The sequence below is a fragment of the Coturnix japonica genome, chromosome 31 (genome assembly GCF_054131305.1).
Source record: "Coturnix japonica strain WE chromosome 31, WE-NBRP24, whole genome shotgun sequence".
Taxonomy (NCBI): Eukaryota; Metazoa; Chordata; class Aves; order Galliformes; family Phasianidae; genus Coturnix; species Coturnix japonica.
Window position 1 is genome coordinate 4,264,995 of NC_140693.1, and position 17,399 is coordinate 4,282,393.

Here is a 17,399-nt window from a genome sequence, read left to right on the forward strand (position 1 = left end):
TGCGACTTGGTGTGTCGTTCCTTGGTTGGTCCTTCCGTGGAACTTTGTATCCATCGGGGCGCGCTTTGCCTGTAACTATGCAGAGTACACAATCTACCCATAAAATTAGAGTGTTCTGCAACCCTTGTGGCCTCCATATTCCACCATCATATCCCGGTCCTAATGAACAAGCACTCCACCACAATGCTACCACATCCCGGTCTTAATGAGCAAACATTTTATCACAGAGGTCAAGTGATAAAAGGAGGGGAAACTGATCACCTCGAGCAAGAAGTTCAAGGTAGAGTCAGAGGGCAAACAGTGTCGGCTGGTGGTGAGCCAGGTGGAGAAGAAAGATGCAGGGGAGTACAGCTGTGAGGCTGCTGGCCAGAAACTCACCTTCAAGATTCATGTCACAGGTAAGACAGGTGTTGTATGAAATACAGCAGAGAACAGTAAAGTAAAATCTAGTTTCTATTATACTGCACCTGGATCACTGTAGTCTGTGCTGAGGTTTTTTCCCTAGACTTGATTGCCTGGGTTTGTAGAAAGTATTTGGTTTCAGTATGACACAAAGACCTGTTTCAGTCTGTCTGTAGAGCAATAATTAGTAATATATGTACAGTGGAAGCAATATTCAAGATATTATTCAAATCTCTCCTGTGCCTGAGATCCCAAACTGTAATTCTTGTTCACCTAAACATTTGACTAAGATAAGTATGTGCAGTGAGGCTGGAGTGCATGTTGTACGTGCAGCCTTTCATGGCAGGAGAAGCAGGAACTTCTCCTAGTAGTACACTGCCTTTTTACTATGCCTTTATGTTGGAGGCTGCATCTGGATAGGTGAGTCTGCTACTCACAGTAAGAGACCTGGTAGAGCTGACTATTGCCAGAGCTCAAAGTAAGATAGATATCTGCAAATCACACACAAAGAACAAAGGACTGTGTTGGTGAGCATATTTCCTTTGTGCCTTTGACAGTCACAGTTGTGGCAGTGGTAGAGGCCATGAGGAGTCTGTTCAGGAAGCCAGGAGTACTGTTCTGGGTCATGAAAAGGCAGCCAGTGGTTTGACTATCACATGTTTATGTGTTTTGATGTTTCACAGTGGGTCTTAAGCAAAAGGAAATCAGGTTTTGGTTGCCTGCAGGTCAGATGTTCTTTTGGGTTCAATATGTTTGCATAGTGACTTGCAACCATGGGACTGGTGTTCAAGGACCCTCTTGGTTCCTTCAGTTCCTAGGTTCTTTCTTGCCTAGATTTGACACTTTGTTTCAACAGAAGAGCTGATATTCTCTAGTGAAGGCTATTAGTTTGGGCACAAGTGGTAACCTAAACCTGTTCCAACCTGTACATACAAACCTGCAAGTTGGTCTCATTTCAGTCCCTCAGTCAATACTTTTTCTTTTCTTCCCTCAGAGCCAAAACCTGTGTTTATAAACCGGGAGAAGGTGCAGAAAGAGGTGAGTGCTGCCCTGGCAGCAAGTGCCTCCCTCAGCTGTGAAGTAGCACAGGATCCAACCGAAGTAAAATGGTACAAGGATGGAAGACTGCTTGCCTCCTCCAGAAAGTTCAGAATGGAATCTGTGGGCAAAACACGGCATCTGGTTGTGGAGCAGCTGGAGAAGAAAGATGCTGGAGAATACATCTGCGAGGCTGCTGGCCAGAAGATGACCTTCAAGTTGGAAACAACTGGTGAGCATTCGCTTTGGGAGCACTAAGCAGCTTTTTATGTGGCTTAGAAGAAGACTGGCTGTCTTCTACCCTGTGGGCATGGAACAGCCACAATTCCCCCCGGAACAACATCAATGACCCACACCACAAGTTGGATTCTCCTTTTTAATGTAGTGGTAGCAAGGTGAAAATCTGGCTGTGGAATATTTTTGACTAAGGAACTTCTACTTTAATTTCTAGATGCGCTGAATTACCCTCTAGAGTGTCTTTCTGAATATATAAGCAACCACAGCTGACTATGATCCTGATTTATATCTAGGTTCAGGCTTACTTTTTCAGTTAGGTTAGATCAATAGCTCCAGAGAAGATAGGGAAATACAGCAGTTCACTGATACCATGTGTCAGAAGAATGCAGCTCAGTGCTGGGCAGTTTGCTGCTTCATTCCCTCTTACAAGTTGCACCCAAGGCTGGAAAAGACCACTGAGATAGCTGAGTCCAACCCAGCCCACCCTCACTGGACTTACTAACCACGTCCCCAGTGCCACATACCCGTGGCTCTTGAGGACCTCCAGTGACTGCGGTATATCAGCGTGGTTGCTTCAGTTGTGGGAGTTTTCAGACACTGGCTGTTGTTCTAGCGAGACAAAAAACCAAAACTGATGGAACAGTGTCTATACAGGAAGCAACTGGCTGTCCTGATGGCTGCCAACAGTTTTACACAAGGTGTGTCATGCAAGCTTGCATGAGTCTGGTTTAAAAACTTGCTGTCCTGATGGAAGGAGAGGATGTTGGTACAGGATAACTGCGGGATTTGTGCTCTCCCGACATCCAGTTGCAATCACAGCTTATTGTTGCTATAGAAAACAGCTTCTCTGTAGACAAATTGAGTTAGTTCCAATAAGTGGCTGAAGCCCTAAGTGATCCAAGGTGAAGCATGATCCAAACTGGAATTTAACTAATTGTAGTAGGGAATCCAAGCCTTAATGAGATGAGTTATTTAAAATATGAGTCCTCCATCTAAAACAGCATTGAACTCTTACTCTGGTTTATGATAGAAGTGAGAGTTTAACAGCAGAAGTCTGAAGTTATGCTCCATATTTCTCATCACTCAAGAGAATATTTGAATATATGAATTCCTTTGGCTATGTTAGAGCTCATAATGAGGTCAGCTGATGTTCTTTAAATGCTCGGAGTCTAGCAATGTGGGGAAGTGGACTGCTATTTGCTGTTGAGCTTTAGGCTAAGAAGCCTGATTTTAGAGGACTGTGGACTTCCCCTTTCCCTTCCCCTCTCCTCCCCTTCTCCCTGGACTGATCCCACATGGTTTGAGAATGATTTCAGATCAAGGTAAATGAGGAATCGCTGTGTGAAAACCTGTTGTTTTACTGCACTATAAGAGACACTTAGTCAAAAGACAAGTGTGTGTTCCAAGCTTGACATTGCAGGAGATCCTAGAAACAACTCAGCTGCTCAAACCTGTAGTCTGGCTGAATCTTTTATTGTCAGTTTTGGTCAGGAGGAGATGCTTGAGTAAGACAAATAAAAGGTCACGGGTAAGTTGGTCCTTCTTGTGATATACTTCTAGGCTTTCATCAGGGAGAAGCTTAATTAGTCCAAATAATCATAGCAGAAACCACACCAAGAGCATGAGAGTGAAATTTATACTTTCTTGACGTGAAGGAAAATTTTACCTGGTTCTGCCATTCCCCAAATATTTGTTTCCTTATGACAAGAAGAACTTTGCAGAAGTAATTTTTTTTTTCAGTCTTGCGTGCAACACAAAAAGGGGTAAAATCTAGGAGGCCACCTGAAATGTTTTTTCCATCTGGAAGGATCCATTTAACAGCACCCATGGACCTGGTTATGAACAAAACTAAGTTCCCAACTAAATCCACATTCTTCTTTCTTCTTCTCAGAATTGCCTGTGAAAATCAGCAAACCATTGGCAGACAGTAGCGTCATTGAGAAGGACAAGGTCACATTTGAGTGTGAGCTGTCCAGGCCCAACATGGACGTCAAGTGGTTCAAGGTATGGCATGTAATGGTATTTTCCTTTCTGACTTCTCTGGAAATGAATGAGAGCCTTTAATTTCACTTCCAAGGGATGCGAGTCTGAGCTTTTCCTTGATAGCTTTTTCACTGCTCTCTTTTCTTTATGCTCTTTTATTTGCCCAGATCAGCACTCTTTGTTATTATGTCCTGAGTTCATTTATCAAGTTGAAATTGAAGTTTGTTTTGGTTTTATTGTGAACTTTTTAGGTCATGCTGCACAAAATATTGTTGGTTGAACTACAGTACAGTCTTGAGCTTCAAGTCTAACACAGAAATTCTCAGCCGGGATTTTGTAGCCTTGTTGTGAACTGGGTTTTTGGGGTGAAATCTCAGTTTTCTTTGCACCTGACAGTGTGAGAATTTGCTCTGGCACTTTGTGTACCTCCCTGGTGCTCAGCTGTTCCTTCCCTTACTTGGGGATAACGTCATTTATTCAAGGTGATGTCCAAACAGGCTTGTTAACAGTCCTCTGCAGTGCTTTAAGCTGTCATAGGTCAGCCAGAATTTATGCATGTTCTATAGCCATTCCTTCATGTTGAAAACACTGCACTGTGCTTAAGCTTCAGCATATGTTCCAGTAAGCACAGTTCCATTAATTCTAGGGGAGTGGGTGAATTAAGCATAGATCTGAAGGCTCCCTTTGCTGAGTGCAGAGATGGAAGGACTAATGGAGATCTGACTTGATATTTTCCCTTCTAGGATGGAAAGGAGCTCTGTCAAAGTAAAAAAGTGGGCATTACTTCCCAGGGAAATAAGAGAAGTCTCATTATTCACAAGTGTGAATATGAAGATCAGGGAACATCCACATGCTGAGCAGCCTAAGACAAGACATCAGCTACCCTAAAGGTTCATTTTATGTTTAACTGAAAGAGCAAATAAATCCACTTGTGGTATTTTGCACCACGGGAAGAAATGCTTCATGGGCAGTTTGGGCATTTCTTGGTTAGTCCTTTTGGATACCTTTCTCTTTCTTCTTTATGCTCAAGACAGATTTTCCCTCCATGTGTTGCATTGGTTAAACCCCAGTTTGTAGCTCATCATTGGGCTCTGAAGCATCAGACTTGTTACTGAACACACGGGTCTGCTGTGCCCTGGTAGATGCCACCTTCCCAAGGGACGTATGAAAGGATGCTTTTTTCTGATTTCCTACTAGATGCTGTCCTCATGTGGCCACTTTGGTTCAGTGTTAGCATGAACATGAACATGTGTCCTGTCCCATGACTTTGGTGAACTCTCATTTTCTCTCTCATTCTGCAACCAGGTTGGGTTGCTGTTTCAGTACTGGCTGTTTTATGTAGCCATTCCATTTGTTCTGGTTTACGTTCTTTTTTATTTTCTTTTTTTCAGGCATCATTTCTATACAGTAGACAAAGCCAGCCTATTACATTTGATTTACAGTTTTTAGCTTTTGCTGGTAAGCATTTCAGCTCTCAGGCAGTTTTACCAACAGCTTTGAAGAGCTGAAATGAACCAGCCTGGACACGATGGTCTGTTTTTGTTGGTGTAATGAATTTATGAAGTTAAACTGATTGACCCCATAAGGTTTTACAGTGTATGACTCACGTCTGGCAGAGTTATCACAGCAATGAGTTTATATACTTAGCATTTCAGGAGGCAAATGGTTGGGGATACTCTTTCATTTGCTTGCGTCTCAGAGTGAATCACTAGTATGTGAACCATCCTTCATCTCCTTTGTATTGCTTTTGTGTGTGTCTGTGTGTGGTTTCCCCTGTGAATTTCATTCTTTCCAGTTATATGGAAGTTCTCTTTTGAGCAGTGAAATTAGATGTTCCATCATCAGTCATAATGGTAAAGCTGAGTTGCCACGTTATCTGTGTCCTTTCTGTCTGGCGTCTCAATAACTGCTGCCCCACCACAATATCTGCCTAATACTTCAGCTCCATGGATGCCTCCTTGTGCAAACTGAGAGCCTGTATTTGGTGTGCATAGATCTGGGCTTACATCTGTGCTGGTAAATGCACTAGTGCATGGGCTAAGCAGTCCTGCCTCCTGTGCTGTGGGCATTGAGATGGGGCTCCTACAAGCTGCCCATTGCAAGATATTTAGAAACTAATTGCTGCGGAGGTTTCCATCCTCTTTTCAGACTAACTAAAATTTGGTTAGTGGGATCAAAACAGAAGGGGCAGGGAGGGAGAGCTGACCAAGGACTACTGATGGAACAACTATGAATCCTTGGCTCCTCAGGAATCCCTGCATCAGCAGTTGGCAACAGGAGTAAGGGGGCTCAGGAGGACACTGTGGAGTAGTGTGAAAAATGAGCGAAGAGAGTTACTAATTGATGCCTCTTGGAAAGTAGTCCAAGAGTGGTCCTCTTCCTAAACTCTCCTCTTGTGTGTGGTTTTATCTTTATGAGGTGTTCATAACAAGTGATGTGTAGATCTCCCTTATCTCATAATGTCTTTTCCTGCCTGCAGTGAATATGCAGGATACTGGATCATATACCAGCTTCTTTGAATTACTGCTCATGTCAGGAGATAAAATCTGCCTATTCTTTGAACTAACACTGGCGAGGGTTAGTTATTCTGGCTACCGAGAGAATGACACAGCAGATTAAACTCTTTCATTTCCTTCTTTGTCAAATGCCTTTTCATCTAACTGTGTGTCCCATAGAAATTCAGAGCAGTGTTGGCTGAGGGAAGTGGAAATATTTATCTCCTGTGTGTATCTGCCACCCTATTTAGACATGCTGGCAGAGCGCAGAGATTGGAGGAGTTGGATTAGGCAGTAGTTTCCCTATTGCTCACAGAACCACTTTTTCTGTGGTCTCCCAGCTACCCTGTGCCCAGTGGCCTATGCAAGATGGAGCGGAAAAGGCTCATTTTATGAACAAACAGGAACCTTTCTGGTCAGATTAATACCTGTGCTCTTTTAGAGAGATTTAGATACTAGAGATTTTAGGTACTGGAATAGGCTCCCCAGAAAGGTGGTTGAATCACCATCCCTGGTTGTGTTTAAGAGCCTTTTGGATGTGGTACTCAGGGATATGATTTAGTGTAGGGTTTTTAGAGTTAGGGTACTGGTTAGGCTGTGGTTGGACTTGATGATCTTCAATGTCTTTTCCAACCTGGGTAAATCTATGATTCTATGCAGGAACTCTTCTCCTGAGGTTAATCCAAGTTGTATCCAGGCCCTTCAGAAGGAAAGGGATATAGCAGCACAGAAATATGGCCTGATTCTGACATAACTAAATGCAGACCTGGAGAGTTAAAAGGGACTGTGTGATGTTCAAAGGATTTTGAAGCAAAGATGTCCCCTAGGTAAGATTTGTGGCTGACATTCCCCATACATTGTTTGTAGGCACACAAGCTAAGGAGAGACTAGTGATGAGCATGCAGAGAAGCCAATGGTTCAGACAGGTTTGTAGTGACACAACACTGTAGAGTTCTGTCTAGTTCTCCTTGGCATAGTTTGGAAAATAAAGATGAGGTAATTGGTGGTAACCAATATGGCTTCATCAAGGTCAAGCCATGTCTGACAAACTTGGTGGCCTTTCATGATGGAGTAACAGCATCAGTGGATAATGGGAGAGCAACTGACATCATCTACTTGGACTTGTGCAGAGCATTTGATCCCGTCCTGCATGACATCCTGGTCACCAAACTGGAGAAAAATGATTTTGATGGATGGACCAGTTGCAGGATAGGGAACTGTCTGGATGGTCACACTCAGAGAGCTGCAGTCAATAGCTCAGTGTCCAGGTGGAGGGTGGAGTTGGGACCAGTGTTATTTAACATTTTTGTAGGCAACATGGAGAGTGGAATCAAATGCAGCCTCAGCAAGTTTGCAGATGACACCAAGCTGAGCGGTGCTGTTGATGTGCTAGAGGGAAGGGATGCTACTCAGAGGGACCTGGACAGGCTGGAGAGGTGGGCCCTTGGCAGCCTCATGAACTTGAGTGTGGCCAAGTACAAGGCCCTGCACCTGGGTCAGGGCAATCCCAAGCACAGGCACAGGCTTAGAGGAGAATGATTTGAGAGAAGCCTTGACCCTGAGGAGAAGAGTTGGTGTGGAGGGAGGTGTCCCTGCCTATAGCAGGGGGACTGGAACTAAATGACCTTAAAGATTCAGTCAGTTCTATTGTTTTTCTACCCTTAATTTTGCTTGAAAGGTTTTAGAATAAATGAGATTCTGGTTTCCATGAAAACTGTTTGCAGGGAGCTCCATTGTAGCTAGTAGGTCTGTCTTTAAGTTCAAGGGCAATAATGCATTGACTGTGTTGAAGAGAGAAATGACTCAGGAATGGATGATGGTTTAGAATAAAACATAATCCTACTTATTTTCTATGCAAATATGTGTAAGGAAAAGATGCTGCACTCAGTTCTGGAAATACCCTGACAAATATATCTCTACTGTTTCACAGCTGGAGATATCAAGATTGTTAAAGCACTGGAAGATGTGGAAGTGAATGAATATGGGAGTGCATCTTTTGTCTGTGAGATTTCACACGATGAGGTTCAGACCCAGTGGTACAAAGAGGACAACAAGCTGAAGGCTGATGACAACATCAGAATGCAACAAGATGGTAGGGTGTAAGCGGGGGGTCTTTCTCCTGAGTGGGGGGTGGGTTGGAGATCAAGCATATAAGACATCTGAAATGAAGTGAAGAGGGTTCAGAAGCGAGTTCCCCTTTTGTTTTGGGACTGAGGTTTAGGTGGAACAAGTGACATGGTGGGATGCTTAGTGTGGGAAGTGTGATGCTATCCCACCATCCCACACTGCTGGGAGCAGGTAGGAAATGAGTGCAGTTATTTCCAAAGTGGGGGTGAACAGGGCAGTCAGTTCACCTCTCCAAAGAGGTTTTGTCTGACAGTGAGTGTGATCCTTCTGTATCAGATACTTTGAATTTGACGGTGGCCGCATTTGATCAGTCCTTGTAGAAGCCATGTTTAGATTCTGCTTTGGTCTGCTCCATTTCCAGTTCAAAGTCGTTGGACACTAAATGAGACAGCTGCATCTCAGTAAAAGATGTGTTTGAATAGCTGTGATGTGCTTACTATTCAGATTTACAGAGCTGAGGTTTTGTCCTTGGCTATAGCAAAGAAGTCAAATCAGGTGAAATTAATTGTATTTCTGAACTAGACAAGTTTAAGTTTGGTAGCACCTAAATTTGATGCAGTTTGTCATTGATTTCATCTGAAAGAAACTTGCAAGCTTTTGCTTTATCTGCTGTTGTCCCCAGTGTAAGAGTCTCCATTCACATCCTAAAGCACTTGTTATATTTTCAACTCACTCTTATTTGAATAAAAGCCTCAACAAATGGGAGCAATTTAATAAGCACAGAACAAGAGCTGGACCTTGCATTTGGTAGATAATTGTCATGGTTTTGTAATTTTGGACAGTATCAGTATTCCACATCATAACATCATGTAAAGTATGGATACTTCTATTGAATGTGCAGTCCACAGAAGAAGACTACATATCCCAGAGAACAACAGGGTTAATGATAAGTCACGGGACCAGGACGCTGCATAATCTCGTTCCCAGGCTGGAGTGCCCTCCTTCTTCTCTCGAACTTCTCGGAGGGTGGGAAGCGTTCCAGCCGTGTCGCCTAGAGTTCACAGTAGGCCTCTCGGTTTTCGGGGACTCTCTCTCTCTGTTTCGTTCAATTTGTTAGCCTCAATTATATTATATTGTGTTATCTTGTATTTCGGTTTCATATTTAGTAAAATAAGTTTTTCCTCCTTAGATTGTTGCTGTTTTATCCCACTCCCTTTTTCCCCCTCCTTTCCGGGCCCCGGGAGGGGGGCCCACGGGGTGGCTTCCCCTGTCACGGGCATAGGTAAATCTAAGTAACCCGTGACAGATTTTTGGTGGAGAATGCGGGCATAGAGCTTTTTAGCTTTTAGAACAACTCTCTCTTTACTCTTAAAGAGCTTCGTTACGGGAGTGTTATCTTTTCGTAGCTGCTCACTGAGAACGTGACCTTGAAATACCAGACAAATTGTCAACATTAAGGGCTGCTGTACATTCTCAGCACTGCTATCTAACTTTTGTGTAGAAAACAAAGGGATTTCTTTCTCCCTTAGAGCAAAGCTAGCTAGCTCTGACTTTTACAGAGCCTGCCAGCTATGAATCCACTCTTCATCCCAGTTGCTCTGTTTAAGGGATTGAAAGCAATTATGATCTTCTTAAAGTATTGGTCAACTATTAACACCATAATTTGGTGTTGTGGAATTGTGCAGGTATATAGCCTAATAAGGTGGATACTGATGGAGACACCTGCCTGGTACTTTTATGAGATGTGGTATGGTCAGAATTTTGGCACCTACATCCCAGATGGAATTGTGAATCTTACAAACACTTGCATCCCAGATGGAATTGCGAATCTTACAAGTACTTGCATCCCAGATGGAACAGGCAATTTTACAAACACCACCATGTTTAATTCATTGTACAGGCTAAAAAAACCCTTTTTATTTAAGTTGTACTCTCAGATTTCCACACGCCTTTCAATAACTGAGATAGGGTTCATACTTGCATCCATGTTATCACTATTAATGAATGCATATATGTTCCTATGCATTCGTTCTATGCGGAAGTCTCCTCCAGAACCAGAGAATGATGACTGGCAGGGAATATGGAAAGGTTTAGGAAAAGTCTTAGAAGCATGGGGACCCGCAGTGTCATGGGATTTCACTCTTGAACACCTAAGGGACCCTAAGAAATTAAGTGAGTATTTGGGTCAGAGATCTAAGGAGGTAAACCTTATGTGGGGTTTGGCTTATGCATACCGTGCTTTGTATCATACTATTCTGGAGAGAGAGAGTTTCCGATCTGAGATTCAAGCCCAAGTTAATTCTGATCAGTCACAGGAGGCATCAGTAGCAATATCAGTTGCCCCTGTGGAAGGCAAGAAATGGAAACGGGTGTCCATGCGTCTAGAACGAAAAGAAGGAGAAGCACAGGGGGGGGTTGCAGAAGACCCAGGTGCCGGGCATGGAGCAGTACCGAAAAAAGCAAAGGCAAAAACCAAGAGGCATGAAGAAGAGACTGATGAGGAGGAGGAAATCACCTATTGTCGACCTCTGAAGCTGACTGAAATCCAAGGCTCAAGAAAGGAGTTCACACGGCGTCAAGATGAAGGTATCCTTGCTTGGTTGCTTCGCTGCTGGGACAACGGGGCCAACAGCTTGTCTCTAGATGGTAATGAAGCATCGCAAATGGAAAGCTGCTGTGTGGAGCCCCACACGACAGGTTGCAGAGGCCACCGAAGGTAAGGGAGAATCAAGTCAGTTTGCAGAGGTAAAAGCTGTCCAGCTGGCCTTAGATGTTGCTGAACGGGAGAGGTGGCCAATGCTGTATCTTTATACTGACTCATGGATGGTGGCAAATGCCTTATGGGGGTGGTTACAGAGGTGGGAACAAAACAACTGGCAACGGAAGGGTAAATCTGTTTGGGCCGCTGAATTATGGAAGGACATTGCTGCCCGAACAAAGAATATGGTTGTAAAGGTGCGTCATGTGGATGCACATGTGCCCAAAAGTCGGGCTACTGAAGAACAACAAAACAACCATCAGGTAGATAAAGCTGCCAAAATTGAGGTGGCTCAAATTGACTTGGACTGGCAGAATAAGGGTGAATTATTTCTAGCTCGATGGGCTCATGAGACCTCAGGTCATCAAGGAAGAGACGCGACATATAAGTGGGCCAGAGACCGAGGGGTGGACTTAACCATGGACGCTATTGCGCAGATTATTCATGATTGTGAAACATGTGCCATAATTAAACAAGCCAAAAGGATGAAACCTCTCTGGGAGGAAGGGCGGTGGCAAAAGTATAAATATGGGGAGGCGTGGCAGGTTGATTATATCACCTTGCCACGATCTCGCAGTGGTAAGTGTTATGTACTCACCATGGTAGAGGCAACCACTGGGTGGCTTGAAACATACGCAGTACCCCATGCTACTGCTCGAAACACCATATTAGGTCTTGAGAAACAAGTCCTGTGGCGACATGGCACCCCAGAAAGAATTGAATCTGATAATGGGACACATTTTAAAAATTCCCTTATAAATACTTGGGCCAAAGATCATGGCATTGAGTGGATTTATCATATTCCCTACCATGCACCAGCTTCTGGTAAAATTGAACGATATAATGGGTTGTTGAAAACTATGTTGAAAGCAATGGGTGGTGGAACATTTAAGCACTGGGAGAAGAATCTGGCAGAAGCCACTTGGCTGGTCAATACTAGAGGATCTGTCAATCGTGATGGTCCTAGTCAATCTAGCCCCCTACACACTGTAGAAGGAGATAAGGTCCCTGTTATACATGTAAAGAACATGTTGGGAAAAGCTGTTTGGGTCCTTCCAGCTTCTGGAAAGGGCAAACCTATCCGTGGAACTGTCTTTGCCCAGGGACCTGGGTGCACTTGGTGGGTAATGCAGAAGGATGGGGATGTTCAATGTGTGCCACAAGGGAATTTGATGCTGGGGGAGTGCAGTCAATAATTTTATGTATTTATATGTATATATGTTTGCATGTGTAGTGTATTTTAGTTATTATAGTTGTACATTTAGTTATGTTACCTGTAATTCTACTGTTTAGCTATCATAATTTTACATACGTGTATATATATGTATATATATATTTACCATGATGTAATAATGTAGAATAAGGGGTGGAATGTCATGGTTTTGTAATTTTGGACAGTATCAGTATTCCACATCATAACATCATGTAAAGTATGGATACTTCTATTGAATGTGCAGTCCACAGAAGAAGACTACATATCCCAGAGAACAACAGGGTTAATGATAAGTCACGGGACCAGGACGCTGCATAATCTCGTTCCCAGGCTGGAGTGCCCTCCTTCTTCTCTCGAACTTCTCGGAGGGTGGGAAGCGTTCCAGCCGTGTCGCCTAGAGTTCACAGTAGGCCTCTCGGTTTTCGGGGACTCTCTCTCTCTGTTTCGTTCAATTTGTTAGCCTCAATTATATTATATTGTGTTATCTTGTATTTCGGTTTCATATTTAGTAAAATAAGTTTTTCCTCCTTAGATTGTTGCTGTTTTATCCCACTCCCTTTTTCCCCCTCCTTTCCGGGCCCCGGGAGGGGGGCCCACGGGGTGGCTTCCCCTGTCACGGGCATAGGTAAATCTAAGTAACCCGTGACAATAATATACAGTATTACTTTATAGAAATGTAGTCAATGGCATTCCCTATAGACAATCATTTGTTTTATCTTTGGAGTGGTTCAAAAAACCATTGTGAACATGACATTAATTGGAATGGAATAGACGCAAGAGACTTTCCTCTTCTTCCAATTGTCCTCATCCTTTCTTCTCTTCCACCCCTGCTTTGCAGATTACCATATAGAAATCACCAGGAAGTTGGAGGACAAGACAGCTTTGGAACGTCATTCTGTCATCCTGTCCTGTGACTTCAGGCCTTCTCCAAAGGTTGTGAAATGGTTCAAGGGCCACACACCCATCGAGCCCTCTGAGAAGTACAAGATCAAGAGGGATAAGCATTCAGCAGAGCTCAAGATTCTGAAGCTGAAGCCCGATGATGCTGATGTGTACAAGTTCAAGGCAGGAATTGCAGAGACTGAGGCCACGCTGACAGCTGAAGATATGAGCAGGGAGGGTAGCCTCTTCCATGTCCTATTTCACCTCAGATTTCTCTTCTTGAGGTTGATTTCTGCCGTTCTCTGCTGCTAACTTTATAAATGTATAGTCTTCACTGAGAAGATTACACAAAGATCATCTAGTCCAACCATTCTACCACATCCCAGTATGATTTATAGTAACAGTGGTAACAGTTCACCTTGTTTCCCCACAGCCCGCAATGTAGAAGGAACGAAGCACCTGCAGGATGTGGAAATTGAAGAAGAGAGCTCTGCTGTCTTCTCCTGCGAGCTGTCCCATGATGACGAGGACGTGGAATGGTTCCTGAATGGCAACCTCCTTTACACCAAAAATTACAATGACATCAAGAACGTTGGCAATTGCTGCACACTGACAATGAAGCAGGTTAAGCCTGAGGATGCTGGCACAGTGACAGTGAAGTAAGACAAGGTGTCAGAAAGTGCACCTGAAGGTGATAGGTGGGTCTGATCACACCCCTCCTGGATGTAAGAGATGCTAAGGAGCTCCAGTTCATTCTATTGTGCAGCAATCCTGCTTCTAAAGCTGACCTCTCTGGGGTGACAAGTCATCAGAGGCTTTCTTCCAGTGGAAGGTTCCATTGCAGCAGATAGCAACGAAGGAGGATGGTTTTGGTGTCCTGCCAAAGCATTCCATTGCTTTTTATCATCATTTTATTTACCACAAGGAGAGTTACAAGAGCAGTTTCTTTTACTGCTTCAGTAACATGCAGTGTCAATGCTGTTGTCTCCAAGGATTTATGACTGCAGGGAGAGATCATTCAGTGTGTGTTTTGCCTCTGGGATGACTAATGACCAGGCTGTGAGCAACCTGATCTAGCTGTGAATGTCCCTTTTTATTGCAGGGGAGCTGGGCTAGATGGCCTTTAAGGGTCTCTTCCAATTCTAAGGGTACTGTGATTCTAATCTGCTCTCCCCAGCAATTAAGCTCTTTTACTCTATGCGCTCAGAGTTTGAAGGATTTCCTCTTTCTCCTTTCTTTTGCATTTGGTGGAAGTTTTTTCCCCAGTATAAACATCTGATGTGTGAAATAGAAGATAGATAAAAGGAGTCAATAAAACAGGAAAATCAAAAGTGTTCAGCAGCTTATCCTCTTAATCCTGTGGCCTGCTGTATGAGCTCTGCTCCACGTGAGGGCAATGCCAGCTCTCCAGCTTTAGAAGAGCTGCATCCCAATTACTTCATATGATATCAGTCCCACCCAAGGCAATGCAGGCTGTCCCTCCTGTTCCCTGTATTCTCCTACTGATTAGTTCAGAATTCCATAAAGCGTATTCAGTCAACACACATGAAACCGCTTTAGGTTCTATATTGGTGTCGTCAGTGCTGGTAAAGATTTATTTATCCCTCTTTAAAAATCTGAAAGCAACTGGAAATGTCTGTTCTTCTGTATCACGTTGTTCTGTTTTGCCTTTTTAATTGCAGAGAAGCCTGCTGTCTTCATGAAGTCCTTGGATGATGTTTTTGGTGAGGAGCGGGGTGTGATTATATTGGAATGCGAAGTCTCTAAAGAGAAGGTCAAACCAGTGTGGAAGAAGGACGGTGTTGTGCTCACTTCTGGCAACAAGTATGAGCTGGTACAGTCTGGGAAGACCCTATGTCCCCTTATCCATGACCTTGAGAAGTCAGATGCAGGTTTCTATACCTGTGATATTGGCACTGATGTTGCCAAATCAAAGGTCGGCTTTCAGGGTAAGTACTGTGGCAAGTAAAGGAGTGCTGAAAGCCCATTCAGTGTGGTCACTATGTCTTACACCTATTCCCCCACGAGCCTTAATAGTTTCTACAATAGAAGTGTATTACTGCAATTTAGCACAGTGATGTCTGGAAAATTCCCATTGCTTTTGATGTAAATGTATCTCATTTTGCCATGGAAATCACCAAACACATCAAGAATGTCCTGGAAATATTTCCTTTCTAAACATACCAAAAATGGAGAAATGGTTTGAACACCAATAGGGGTAGGATGGTAACAAATGAGCTAATAGAAACAGTTAATTTCTTGTCATAGGCAAAACCCTTTTTCTCACGCAGCATCCTAGAGTTGTCCTCTCTGTTAGGTTGTTCCCTCTGTAGCTCATTGAATCTTCATTCTGCTCCATGGACTGAGCTGCTCTAATTGTAGCTCTTCCAGAGCAAAGACAAGAGATTCACGTCTCTTTTTTTTTATAGCTTTCTGGTAATTCTGAGTGGAGAATGTCTTAGAGAATACATCAGTAAGGAATGCAGCCATGTTCTGCAAATCCTGAGTTAAAACACCAGTACTGCTACTCATGTCAGTCACAAATGCCTTTTCTCCATATAAACCTCATACTAACCTATCTCTTACCTTCCAGAGCTGAATAGTGGCATTACCAAACGGCTGAAAAACACTGAAATCCAGGAGGGAGAAGATTGTACTTTTGAATGCATTCCGTCCCATGAAAGCATTGATGAGTTCAACTGGACACTGACTGGAAGCAGAGTGGAAAGTGGTGGGTGATTTAAAGCTTCTAACTTGAGTCGGAAATATACTCTCATTATCAAAAGTGTGACTCCTACTGACGCTGGGGAAGTCGTTTTTACTGCCCGTGGTCTAACCTCCAAAGCCTCTCTGTCTGTGAAAGGTAATGAGCTGGGAGAGATTCTGGGGTCTGATCCCTTCAACTGTCTTCTGATAAGATTGTCGTGAGAGCTAACTCATAATATGGTTAAAGTGAATAGCAACCTTCTACTTGAACCTCAAAGCACTGAGAATTTCTCTTAAAAATAAGTAAAAGGAGGAACCATTTGACACAAATGTGAGAACTACCCAAAGCACTGGGGTAGTGTTGGAAATGGGCATCTCACTACAGCTTGTTCCATTAACAGTAAATCAGGAATGATCTGTTGAGGGAACTGTGGGAGCAAATATCCTCTAAGTATAAGCTGAAGGGATGGCCTTCACATCATCTAGCTGTACAACAAATTGCTGTCTAGAGCATGTGCATCTGAGAGCATCATCCGAGGCTCCCAGTGTGATGAGTGGAGAGAAGAAAGAGGCAGTTTTCAGACATGGTTCATCATCCTCAATTGGGTAGATTTAAGAGAGAATAAATGCTGCCTGGAATTCTATTGTCTGTACTTTGCAGATTACTGCTGGCTGTAGGATGGCGTCTGTTGCAAGTGCCTCTCTAACTTATCTCCAGCATGTAGATGCATGTATTTTGAGAGAGGCATCCTACCCTAAGTGTATGTTACTCAAAAAGCAATGTTTTCTTCCAGGAAAACCTACTGAGGTTTCAAAACAGCTGGAGGATAAGACAGCAGCAGCAGGGCAGGACATCAGCCTGAGCTGTGAGCTGTCAAAACCGGATTTGAACATCAGGTGGTACAAGGATGGCAAAGCAATCAGAAAAAGCCAGAAGTACGACTTGCAGCAGGAGGGAACTGGGGCCATTCTGATCATCCATGACTCTACTGCCAAGGACAGTGGGGAGTACCCCTGTGAGACAGAGGGCTCCATAACAAAAGCCAGGGTCACTGTGCAAGGTGAGTTGAAAAGCACACTGGGGATGGCATGTAGAGAAGTCAAGGTAAATATCTGCAGTCTGTGGGTGATGTTTTTCTCTTCTGTTTCCTTGAGCAGGATCAATTCTTAGTTTTCAGAAAATATGATGGATTAAAATCTTTTCCTTAAAATAATCTGGAAACCGAATGATTCTCCAGTGTGATGTGGATCTGGGCAGCCTGGTCTGGTGGTTGGTGACCCCTTGACAGGGGGTTTAAAACTAGAAGCTCTTTGAGGTCCTTTCCTACTCAGGCCACTCTATGATTCTGTGATCATTCTATGGTTCTATGATCTTGGTTGTTAGTGAGCCAAGAAAAGATGGCAATCTGAATTAGTCTATATTGAATATGTGTAATCAAAACTATATGCAGTTGATCAGATGAGATCCTACCAGCGCATGTATAATGGTATTGAACTTTCCAGATATCTACTGGAATTATCAAACCTATGTAAACGGGTGGACTCTGTGGTCTTCTTAGACTCTTTGCATCTCTATGTGATATTCGGAAATGAGGGCAAAGGAGATTCAGGACACCTC

The 17,399-nt window shown here is 43.5% G+C and overlaps 1 protein-coding gene across 1 annotated transcript in view; it reads left to right on the forward strand.

The window, feature by feature from the left end:
• LOC146755661 (obscurin-like) overlaps positions 1 to 17,399 on the forward strand; it is a 100,055-nt gene that overhangs the window by 80,309 nt on the left and 2,347 nt on the right. Inside the window, exons 2-4 of the mRNA XM_085525355.1 lie at positions 14,758 to 15,024; positions 15,669 to 15,806; positions 16,576 to 16,842. Of these exons, the coding sequence (XP_085381481.1) occupies positions 14,758 to 15,024; positions 15,669 to 15,806; positions 16,576 to 16,842 (672 nt within the window). The remainder of the gene's footprint in view (positions 1 to 14,757; positions 15,025 to 15,668; positions 15,807 to 16,575; positions 16,843 to 17,399) is intronic.